Source organism: Mauremys reevesii, linkage group 1 (genome assembly GCF_016161935.1).
Source record: "Mauremys reevesii isolate NIE-2019 linkage group 1, ASM1616193v1, whole genome shotgun sequence".
In the NCBI taxonomy this organism is placed as follows: Eukaryota; Metazoa; Chordata; order Testudines; family Geoemydidae; genus Mauremys; species Mauremys reevesii.
In genome coordinates this window covers 3820496-3832736 of record NC_052623.1, presented here as the reverse complement: position 1 = coordinate 3832736, position 12241 = coordinate 3820496, and the positions used below count along the sequence as shown (strand labels likewise).

At 46.2% G+C, this 12241-nt stretch overlaps 1 protein-coding gene across 1 annotated transcript; it reads left to right on the top strand.

The window, feature by feature from the left end:
• Positions 1-10236: 10236 nt before the first annotated feature.
• LOC120396118 (olfactory receptor 52M1-like) lies at positions 10237-11184 on the top strand. The gene has a single exon (XM_039521048.1). The coding sequence runs from the start codon at positions 10237-10239 to the stop codon at positions 11182-11184; it is 948 nt and encodes a 315-aa protein (XP_039376982.1).
• Positions 11185-12241: the final 1057 nt, after the last annotated feature.

The window sequence follows — 12241 nt, the reverse complement described above, 5'->3', positions numbered from 1 at the left end:
AGGATGGGTCATGAGGGTGCGGAAGTGAAACGTGTAGAGCATGAGCAAGTAGAGTTTGTTCCCTTGGTGCAATATGAAGGTGAACTGGCTGCAGTTGTAGAATCATAGAATATTAGGGTTGGAAAAGATCTCATGAGGTCATCTAGTACAATCCCCTGCTCAAAGCAGGACCAACACTAACTAAATCAGGTTTTGGAAGGGAAGGAGCTGTGAGGGGTTTGTGGACCAGGGGCCCAATTACAAAGTCTGGAGAGCCAGGGTGAGGGGAAGATGGGGAGCACCCTCTTGCAGGACCCTGCTCAAGGAAAACCAGAGAGTTGGGCAGTAAGGTTGCCCTGACCTCCTGGAGTACACAAACCGAGCTCTGAAGGGTGGAGAGCCCAGTGCGCAAACCAAGCGCTTGGGAATCCAGCCAGTCCCCTGTAGCCAATGATTTTAGTTTAGTATTCATTTATTGTGTGATGCTATGAATAATCAATATGTTATATTGTGTATACTAATTATATGTTAATCACATTTGACCAGGGGAGAGAGCTAGCTCAGATGGGAGCAGGATAGCTCAGTGGTTTGAGCATGGGCCTTCTAAACACAGCATTGTGAGTTCAATCCTTGAAGGGACCACTTAGGGATCTGGGGCAAAAATTAGTTCTGCTAGTGAAGGCAGGGGGCTGGACTTGATGACCTTTCAGTTCTAGGAGATTGGTATATCTCCATTTATTTATATTTTATTTATTTATTGGATTATAAAATTATGATTGATCAATATTTAAAGGAATTAGGTGTTAGACATAAATCAGAGAAGCTGAAAGGTAAGAAGCCTGTAGATTGAGGCCTGCAACTCTTTAGCTTAGCTGCTGGGAGAAGAAAGATCCCAACCCTCCAGGAAAGGGGTGGTGAAAGTTTCAGTGCTGGGAGTGGGGATCACTAGAAAGCCCAGTCTGGGGTGGCTGATTTTTCACATGGACATAACCCTGCCCTGGAGTTGGGAATCAGCTCCACAGAGAGTAGCCAACATGCAAAGTCCCCTTACATCCTTACCTCAGCAGATCCTGGCACACCAATACCCCAAAGATGTCCTTAAACAGAGATCCCCAGTGACGGGGACACTGGGGGAAAAGGAAAACCAGGAACTAAACACACAGGAAGGTTCAGGGAAGAGCTGAAAGACACTTTGGGTATTGAACAAACCAAGCTGTTCAAGCATAGATGTGGTCTAATAAAAATACTTGGAAACACCCACCTGTGAGAAAAGATTTTGTGTTATTGTTCAATCTCATGATGCAAAGCTTGTTGCTAGTGGTAAACCTTATCAGAAAGTGTTTGGTACTGCTGGTGAATCCTATGAAAAGGGGTAACATGAGTGATTTTGGACACGCTAGGAGTAGTAAACAAGAAGCCCTGTGGGGATACTGCTTCCCAGCTCACAGGCTCAAAGCTTGTCACGGCAGGGAACCATAAAAAACCTGGTCAGCTGCGTGGAGGGGGAAACTGAGGCACAGCATCTCATGGTATTGATGAATATCTGTATTGAGTTATTGCCAGTTGGAAAAGCACAATGGTTAACAATGCTACACAGATACAACGGGATGTTTTCTATTGACACGGAGAAGGCACTTGCTGACTTTTGAGGTCACTAGACTGATCTACAAAGTGTTAAAAGGTACCCAGAGACTTACAAGAACACCTGTGGGTAACACTACAATGCTTGGGACACTTTTGAGTTGTACGGTCAAAATCTAAAAACTGCTCGGGCACACTGCCTCTGTGTTAGTCAGTGACCAATAATCCGGCAGTAAACTAAGGGGTGAGGTTTGACACTCTATGCCCCAAAGCTACACCCTGGCATAACTATATTTACCATAGTGAGATCATTATGATATATTTTATTTCAAGTGTGTCATGTAAGGTACAAATGGAAAAGCTGTGATTTCTGAATACGATTAGCCAGTTTGTGTGCATGTATCACTGCTATACCTAAAGTTATGAAAACATGGGCATGTGACCAGCTCATGGGACACTGGACTCCAGCTTGTGCCTTTACTTATCCACTAACTGTGCTGAGGATTTTTGTTTGGAAACAATGAAGTTGCCTTCACATGGCAGAAGCTATAATAGGGGAAAGTGACAAGTGAAAGATACATCTCCAGAGTCCCAGGCTGGGGAGTTCTGGGGAATTGGCTGGCATCTTTCTATTGTGGGTTCATGCTTGGCTAGTGAAAGCATTCATGGAACTGCAACTGGGTCTGTCCCTGTCTGTGTATAGCTGAGTAAGTGCAAGACCTGGAGAGGAGTGCAGCTTGTCACAGGCACACAGTGTGAGAGAGGGCCCAGACTGGCATGTCAGATGGTTCAGTGGTACCCAAGTTCCTGGTTGTGCTCCAGAGAAGTCTGTCACACCCACCCAGCAAATAGGCCCATTTCCCTCTTGTCATACAGACAGTTACTAATGGAGAGACTGTAGTTATGACAGGGAAGTCAGGACTCCTGGGTTCTGTTTGTCACTCTCTGTATGACCTTGGACAAGTCACATATCCCTTGGCCTGAGTTTACCTGTCTGTATACTGGGGATATGTTCATAAGGACTTTCCTTTGCTAAGTGTTTTGAAGATCCTTCAGTGAAAGATACTTCACATTATGATGATAGTTACTGATAAGAATTACTGATCTCTGATCCCTTAGAGACAGCCCCATGTGCCTGAAGAAAGTGTTCATGTCTCCCCTTAGTCATTTTCCTCCAGGTCTGTCTGTCCACTGTCTAGGCATTCTCTCTAGTTTTCTTACTAATCAACTATAGTTATTAAATATACACAAATGCACAGAGCAGCCAATTCCTCTCTGACTCAGCACTGAGCCCAAGAGTTCTCATCTCCCTTTGGGAAGGTCCCTTAATTACTGTTTACTTCTAAAGCTGGATAAAGAGCACAGAAGCACAGACATGAAAAAAGAAACATTGGCTAGAGTGTCATCAGTCTCCAGCCTGTTTACATCCAGATGCTGCTTTGCCCCTAGAGGCTGAGTGAATCCCACTGGCATTGCACAGAGCTGTATTACAAATGGTGCACACCTCTGTGTCAGTCCTCAGCATGGGATGTTGTTGAAGAAGCTGGACTGAGAGAGGTGTGGGACACGGCTACCTGAGGGGGATTCCAAGGGAAGACATTTTGATCTCAGGATTCACAGGTACCATCTCTTCTGAGGAGATCACCTGCTTGACAAACCCAGTGTAATGTGGGCATGATGGGACAGAGAGTAAGTCTGGGGTCCTTTCCATTCTTCACAGTCATTAAACCTCCCAGGCTGCAAGCCACAGGTGATGAGTTTGTACAGTGACATAAGCCAAAATGTCCATCTGTATTATGGGCCCCAGCTGATGGCCTCAAGGCCTGAGGTGGCTGCATTTCAGTGGCACAGGGGATCTCACAGGTTGAAAGCTGTTAGTAGGTGTACAATACAAGGCCAATTTTTGAAGCCATAGCACATAGTTTACTCAGAGCCCACTCAGGCAAACTGCCCTTGGAGTATGAAGTGAGTAAAGATCTCAGGCCCCCAATATACATTTCAGTGCTCTCTCTGTTAAATTGGGCAGGGGGGAGGGCTGTTACCTGATTTTTATCTGATAGAAACTTGAACAATTATAAGGATTTTTAAACATTGGCAAGACAGCTTATCTCCTAGCTTCATTCCAGAAGTCGGACGAACTGTTATGCCTGAAACTTTCAAAAAAAAAATCAGCTGGAAGCAGACACCCCTCATGGGGAATTTCACTCCAAATGTTAAAAGTTTGGCAAAGTTATAAGCAACTGAAAACGAGTGTTCCTAGTTGAAGGTGTCAGACCACCTTAACTAAAGGTGGTGCCACCTAAAAGGCCCATCCATTTATGAGCCCCATTCAGCTAAGTTCTGTGTTCCAATGATTTATTTGGCAGGAGTTCCTCAGGCCAAATGGGGATTATATAAAAAAACTTCCTTTTATCAGTGTTATATGTTCAGACTTCCAGTGTAATTGAATGTTGCCTTGTTCAAGTGTTGTGAGAAAATGTAACTATGCATGTTGGATAGCTCAGTGGTTTGAGTATTCGCTTGCTAAACGCAGGGTTGTGAGTTCAATCCTTGAGGGGGGCCACTTAGGGGTTTATTTAGGGCAAAAATCCATGTGGGGATTAGCCCTGCTTTAAGCAGGGGGTTGGACTAGATGACCTCCTGAGGTCCCTTTCAACTCTGAAAGTCTATGAGCTTTCTACTTCAATATATTCATGGGGCTTAAGATCAGAAGGAAGCATTACATCTTCCAGTCGGATCTGTATAACACTGGCTATTAAATGTCATTCAGTTAGCCCTGCATTGAGCAGAGCCACAAAGTGAGAAGGGACCACAATGGTCATCTAGTCTAATCGCTTTCCAAGATACAGGAATTGGTGTGTCTAAACCGTCCCAGACAGATGACGGGTGACTATCCAGCCTCCTCTGAAAAATCTCCAGCGAAGGAGCTTCCATGACCTCCCGAGGCATCTGTTCCATTGTCCTCTTGTTCTTACAGTTAGGAAGTTTTTCCTGAGATTCATACTGCCTCTTGTCCTGAACTCTGTTGCAAAGGGGAACAATTTTTCTCCATTTTTTATGGCAGCCTTTCAAGTATCTGCAGCCAGCTGTCACGTTCCCCTTCAATCTCCTTGTCACAGGGTCGTCTGGGTGTAGCCTGGGACTGTGGCCCCCTGAACTCTCCAGCCTGGGCTGTCTCTCACAAGGCTTTGCTAGTGACAAGCAGCAAACCCCTCCAGGCGCTGCTAACACTCAGCACAACCACATGTGGAACCCACACCCAGCTAGATGCATGAATGCGCCCAGAGCCACTCAGGAATCACACAGAGAGAGGCACCAGCCAAATCCCCCAGCTTCCCCAGCACTCTACCTCAGGAATCTATCATCTCTGTTAATTGGGTCCCCACTTCATGAATGGAAAGTGGATATACACTAGCCTTTGTAAAACACTTCAGGCAAACTCACTGGTAAAGAGAAACAGAAAAAATAATTTATTGGCTACAAAAGCTAGATCTTAAGAGACTATAAGAGAAAGGCAAAAGGTCAGAATTAGTTGCCAAAGTAATAAAAGATCAGCGCAGTCTAAACTCTCAACTCTATTGGAACGGCCACATCGAGATTAAGCAGTTTTTCTCACCCCAGTTCATAGTACACAGCTTCTACCCTCGAGCCTGGGACAGCCTCTTTTGGGGTCTTCAGACTTTTGGGTCCCGTGATCCTTTGCAGCATAGGTGGGGGCAGGGGAAAGGCAAATGCTTAGGGTCCTGGGTCCTGTTTTATACCCTCAGCCCATGTGCTTGTAGAACACAAGTCCAAGCATGTCTGTGGGACACTGCTGGGTCTCCAGGCGAGGCTGAGCAATTCCCCTGGTGTGGCCTTATGCAGGTGAGTCATTGAATTATAGCTCCCGTGCTGGACAATGGCTGTTCAGGGGCTGTTTGACACCCCACCAGGCGTTGGTTATTTTCCCTGCTGTTGCCTCTGGGGAGCCAATATCTGGCTGATTCCCCAACTTACAGCATGTTTTAGTGGTAACCATACAACACAATCTCATAACTTCGTGTGCATTATTGCGTTACGTATCTGGATAGGGCAATGATTTTCAGCAGTTCATAACCTTTCCCCTGGAACCTTACATGGCAGGTTTTATATGTGAGTCACAATTATAAAAAAATGAGGCTTGGGGGCGCAGGGGGTAGCAGTACAAACTCTGGCCGGGGGGCACTTACCACAGCTGGCAGCACAGCAGGATGCAAAGAGGCCGTCTCTGCCTGGCTGGCCCCACACCACTCCTGGAAACATCCAGCTGTCAGAGTGCAGGCTGGTCTCTGCATGCAGCCTCGGGGGGGCGGGGAGGCGAGAGTGGGTCTCCACATGTTTCACTGCTGCTCTTGCCAATGGGAACAGGCCAATGTGAGCTGCTTGGACAGTGCTGGAGGCAGGGGCAGGTGCTACAGAGCAGGATCATGCCTGCACTCAGACAGCCCTCTGCTTCTGGGAGTCAGGCAGGCATAGAGAGCCTGCCTGTGATCAGGATCAAATGGTAGAAGCTCCAGGATATACCAGTCGATCGTGATTGCTCTACATAATTTCTATACAATGCTCTACATTGCTCTACATAATTTCTATACATTGGTGACCCAAACTGGATAGAATTCTCTAGCAAAAGACTATAAAGGCGGCTGCATCTTTTCCATTTTGTCTTCATTCCTGCTTAGAATCATAGAAGATTAGGGTTGGAAGAGACCTCAGCAGGTCATCTAGTCCAACCCCCTGCTCAAAGCAGGACCAACCCCAACTAAATCATCGAAGCCAGGCCTTTGTCAAGGATGGAGATTCCACCACCTGCCTAGGTAACCCATTCCGGTGCTTCACCAACCTCCTAGTGCTTCTTGTCTTCATTCCTGTTTCTTACCTCTGGAATATCCTTTCAAAAAATGAAGCTCTGAACAAAGGACTGAATGACCTGTCCAAGCTGTGGATGTGTTCCAGAGAGACTTTCAATCCAGCAAACGCACCAGTACTGCTAAGAATCTGATACATGGACTTTGAACCTTCCTATGTATGTGACTCTTTGACCATTTAATCTCTGTCTTGTTCTTTCCTTTTTTCTTTATTATAAACCTGGATTGACTGGCTGCATGGTATTTTGGGTAAGATCCAAACCCATACTGACCTGGTGAGGTGGCTGACCCTTTGGAGTCAGTAGAACATTTTGTACATGTGAAAAGAGTTTTAAAATAACTTCTCCCTGTACTGGATCTAGGTGTGGTTCGGAGCCAGAGACTGGAATGCAATAAGGGGACAGTGTGATATATTTTTATTGCTTCTTGATAAGCAGCGTGGGGGATGAGATGCACAGTTTGTGACTGGTTGGGAGGTTTAACTTCAGTGTTACCCACCAGTCTGAGAAAACAAGGAGGAGTCCTTGTGGTACCGTACAGACTAACAAATTTATTTGGGCATATGCTTTCCTGGGCTAGAACCCACTTCATCAGATGCATGCAGTGGATAATACAGTAGAAAGATATACATATACACAGAGAACATGACAAAATGGGTGTTGCCATACCAACTCTCATGAGACTAATCAAATGAGGTGGACTTTTATCAGCAAGAGAAAAAAATGTTTGTAGTGATAATCAGGATGGCCCATTTCAAGCAGTTGACAAGAAGGTGTGAGTGACAGTTTAATTTGTGTAATGACTCATCCACTCCCAGTTTTTATTCAAGCCTAATTTAATGGTGTCCATCCTGCAAATTAATTCCAGTTCTTCAGTTTCTCATTGGAGTTGGGTTTTCAAGTTTTTTTGTTGAATAATTGTGACTTTTAGGTCTGTAATTGACTGAGCAGGGATGTTGAAGTGTTCTCTGACTGGTTTTTGAATGTTATAATTCTTGACATCTGATTTGTGTCCATTTATTCTTTTGTGTAGAGACTGTCCGGTTTGGCTAATGTACATGGCACAGGGGCATTGCTGGCACATGATGGCATATAGCACATTGGTAGATGTGCAGGTGAACGAGCCTCTGATACTGTGGCTGATTTTATTAGATCCTATGATGGTGTCCCTTGAATGTGGACAGAGTTGGCAACAGGCTTCGTTGCAAGGATAGGTTCCTGGGTTAATGTTTTTGTTGTGTGGTGTCTGGTTGAGAGGCTGAGGGAACTGGGGTTATTTAGTCTGCAGGAGAGAAGAATGAGGGGGGATTTGATAGCTGCTTTCAACTACCTGAAAGAGGGTTCCAAAGAGGATGGATCTAGACTGTTCTCAGTGGTACCTGATGACAGAACAAGGAGTAATGGTCTCAAGTTGCAGTGGGAGAGGTTTAGGTTGGATATTAGGAAAAACTTTTTCACTCAGAGAGTGGTGAAGCACTGGAATGAGTTACCTAGGGAGGTGGTGGAATCTCCTTCCTTAGAGGTTTTTAAGGTCAGGCTTGACAAAGCCCTGGCTGGGATGATTTAGTTGGGAATTGGTCCTGCTTTAAACAGGGGGTTGGACTAGATGACCTCCTGAGGTCCCTTCCAACCCTGATATTCTATGATTCTATGGTTGCTGGTGAGTATTTGCTTCAGGTTGGGGGCTGCCTGTAAGTAAGGACTGGCCTCATTAGAGTTTGAATGGTAACACACATTTTTTCACGTTCTCTCTGTGTGTGTGTATATATATACACACATGCAATGGAAAATACAGTAGGAAGATATATATATATCTTCCTACTGTATTTTCCATTGCATGCATCTGATGAAATGGGCTTTAGCCCATGAAATCTTATGCTCAAATACATTTCTTAGTCTCTAAGGTGCCACAAGTACTCCTGTTCTTTTTGCTGATACAGACTAACACTCTGAAACCTATTACATTAAGAATCATAGAATATTAGGATTGGAAGAGACCTCAGGAAGTCATCTAGTCCAATCGCCTGCTCAAAGCAGGACCAACACCAGCACAACTAAATCAATAGCACAACTATTTCAAATTTGATGACAATATGTACCTCCAGATCAGTGACCTTCCAGAAAACACCATCCTAGCCATCATGGATGTAGAGGCTCTCTACACAAACATCCCACACACTGATGGAATACCAGCTGTCAGGAACAGTATCCCTGATGACGCCACAGAAATATACGCCATCATATGCCAGCAATGCCCCTCTGCTATGTACATCGGCCAAACTGGACAGTCTCTACGGAAAAGGATAAATGGACACAAATCAGATATTAGGAATGGCAATATACAAAAACCTGTAGGAGAACACTTCAACCTCCCTGGCCACACAATAGCAGATCTTAAGGTGGCCATCCTGCAGCAAAAAAACTTCAGGACCAGACTTCAAAGAGAAACTGCTGAGCTTCAGTTCATCTGCAAATTTGACACCATCAGCTCAGGATTAAACAAAGACTGTGAATGGCTAGCCAACTACAGAACCAGTTTCTCCTCCCTTGGTTTTCACACCTCTCCTCCAAGAAACAGGGCCTCATCCACCCTGATTGAACTAACATTGTTATCTCTAGCTTGCTTCTTGCTTGCATATATATACCTGCCCCTGGAAATTTCCACTACTTGCATCTGACGAAGTGCGTATTCACCCACGAAATCTCATGCTGCAAAATGTCTGTTAGTCTATAAGGTGCCACAAGATTCTTTGCTACCTCAAACTCCTTTATCCTTCTTCCCAGAGCCATGCAGTCTGCAGTGATCCGCTTAAGGTCATTCTTGGCAGTTTCATCACACGGAGAATTAGGAAGGGGTAGCAGACTGAGGTCTTGATCAGACTCAGCAAACACTCGGTCACATCCCGGATTATAGCTTCAGGCAAGCAACACACTTCTCTAGTCTCCCGGTCTGGTTGGCAGACAGATGACTCCATCCCTCTTTGGAGAGAGTCAACGACAACCATCACCTGCCTTCTCCTCTTTGGAGTGGTCGTCATAGAATATCCATCCCTAGGACAATGCAACCCATGACTTCCAGACAGTGGGGTCTACTTCTGATCCCTTCACTCAGCTGGCTCTTCCAAATATTTCTCCACAGTAATACCTGTGCACAGATCCTGAAAAAAGTTTCACACCTCTGTCTGCACTGGGGGTACATAGGTTCTTCTCTTTCTTCTTCTGGAGGTCACATGCTGCCAATATTCTTCACCGCTCTGTGCTACACTCTCTGATTCTTCAGCATGTTGTGCTTCCAGAACCAAACACTGACTTTTATCCAGAAAATCGTCATTTTCTCTGATGCAATGCGGGGTTGATACTTGGTTTCTAATCCTTTAACCTTTTCTTCCAATATGGAGACCAGCTTGCACTTCATACAGACGAAGCAAGTATCCACACTCCTATTTACCACTGCTGCCTATTAAGGTTTCCCCCTCCACAATGTGAGGGAACTATTGATGCATGGAGCATCATAAAATACAGAATTGCTATTAGTATGGTCAGTTCATAATTTATTTAGATGAATAATAAAAATGTAATTTTTCAATGTGTGAAGTGCAACCAATCTGTTTAACTCATGAACTTCCCCGCACATAGTTCATGTAATGTCTAATATTAAAATTGCCTCTCCATCCAGGCATTTGTACTGTGACCATCACTTTTGATCCTGGGCACATAAACAAAGTGAGGGAAACATACGGTACATCCAGGAGACATTGTTCTGCCTCAGAGTTGGACACCTTCTCCCCTACTCCATGTCAGAGTCCAACACAACTGACTTCACCAACCCCTCCACCTTCATCCTGCTGGGCATTCCTGGCCTGGAGATGGCCCATGTCTGGATCTCCATCCCCTTCTGCACCATGTACGTCATAGCCGTCTTGGGGAACTTCACCATCCCATTCATTGTGAAGATGGAGAAGAGCCTCCATGGGCCCATGTACTATTTCCTCTGCATGCTGGCCGTCACTGACCTGGTCCTGTCCACATCCACCCTGCCTAAAATGCTGAGCATCTTCTGGTTCAATTCCAGGGAGATTGATTTCAGTGCCTGCCTCACCCAGATGTACTTCATTCACTGCTTCTTAGTAATGGAGTCTGGGATCTTCATGGCCATGGCTTTGGATCGCTATGTGGCCATCTGCCATCCCCTGAGACATTCAGTCATCCTGAAAAACTCCATGGTGGCCAAGATTGGTGTGGGGGTGCTGCTGCGTGGCAGCATTCTCGTGCTCCCCTATATTCTAGTGGCAAGGCAGTGGCCATATTGCAGAACCAACATCATACCCCACTCATACTGCGAGCACATGGCCGTGGTGAAACTGGCCTGTGCTGAAATCCATGTCAGTAATTACTACAGCCTCTCTGTGGTATTCTGTGTATTTGGTCTGGATCCATTTTTTATTGCTGTGTCCTATATCCAGATCCTCAGGGCCATCTTCAGCCTCCCCACAAAGGACGCCCGGCTCAAGACTTTTGGGACCTGCATCTCCCACCTCTGTGCCATCTTAGCCTTCTACATCCCATGTCTTTTCTCAGCCCTCACGTACCGGTATGGCAAGAATATGGCCCCGCATTTCCACACTATCATTGCCAGCATTTACCTTCTGATTCCCCCCATGTTAAACCCCATCATCTACGGGGTGAGGACCAAACAGATCCGGGACAGGCTGCTCCGGCTCTTTACTCATAAAGGGACCTAAAGTTTTCTCCTGGTGCTCTGGCTCTCAGACCGAGCTCTGTGCAGAGCTGGCTGGTGATGTGCTGCTGGGCCCTTTCACCTGAACCATTGACTGGACAGTCAGAGACATTCAACCCTTTCCTGGCCTTACTGGGCTGTCTCAGGGTGACAAAGTAGGGAATTCGTTTGTGTAGAGCTCATTAACTCATAGGGCTTCCACCTTTCGTATTGCTGGTAACTAGACCCCTGATGTCCTGCCCCTGGCCTGTCCTCTTCCCTCACAGCCCAGCCTCCTTCTCCCCCTATTGTCTCCCTATTGCCCCAAGACCCTGCCCCTATTACTCAGCTACTAATTCCCAAGGGAAGAGACCATCCTGTGGATTATACCTGCTTTGATTTCAGCTCCCTTTTTTCCTCCTGGGAGCCTGTAGCAGGCAGAGTCCCTGAAATGGGGATGTGCTGGGAGCTCTTTGCCCTGTTCCAGGCCTCGGGGGCAGGGCAAGGGATCAGATTTGATGGTAGAAGGAGAACAGCTGAGAGAGACTGTAGGATAATCCCCTGCGCTAGGTGGGATACCTGGGAGGGTGGGTTGTCGGGCAGAGTCTGACCTGCCTGCAGGGAGGGAGATAAATGACACATCTGCCATTAGCCGGCTACTCACACACATACACGGCACCTTATCTTGAACTCCAGGGCACCCATTGCCCAGGGCCAGAAGCTGAACAGTGAAGCTGAGTCTAACGTATGCTCTGTGTGACACTTTTAGTCACTACATCTAGAAGCTCTGTAGCTAGGCTGCCAGGCAGCGCTATCCCCATGTCACGGACCGACTGAGCCACACAGAGGTTAAGTGATTTGCCCAAGGCAACACAATGAGTCAGTGGCAGAGCTGAGAATAAAGAGTCCTGACCAAAAGCCAAAAGGGAAAAGGAGCCAATTGGGACCCAGACTGGAGACAGTCAGTCATGGCCAGGCTCAGCCCTATCAAAAGGCTGCCCGGGAAGGGAGCAGGCAGTCTGTGCCAGGCCTTTGATAGGGGAAGGTCTGTCTCCAGAGCTGGGAGGCTGGCACCACAGAGA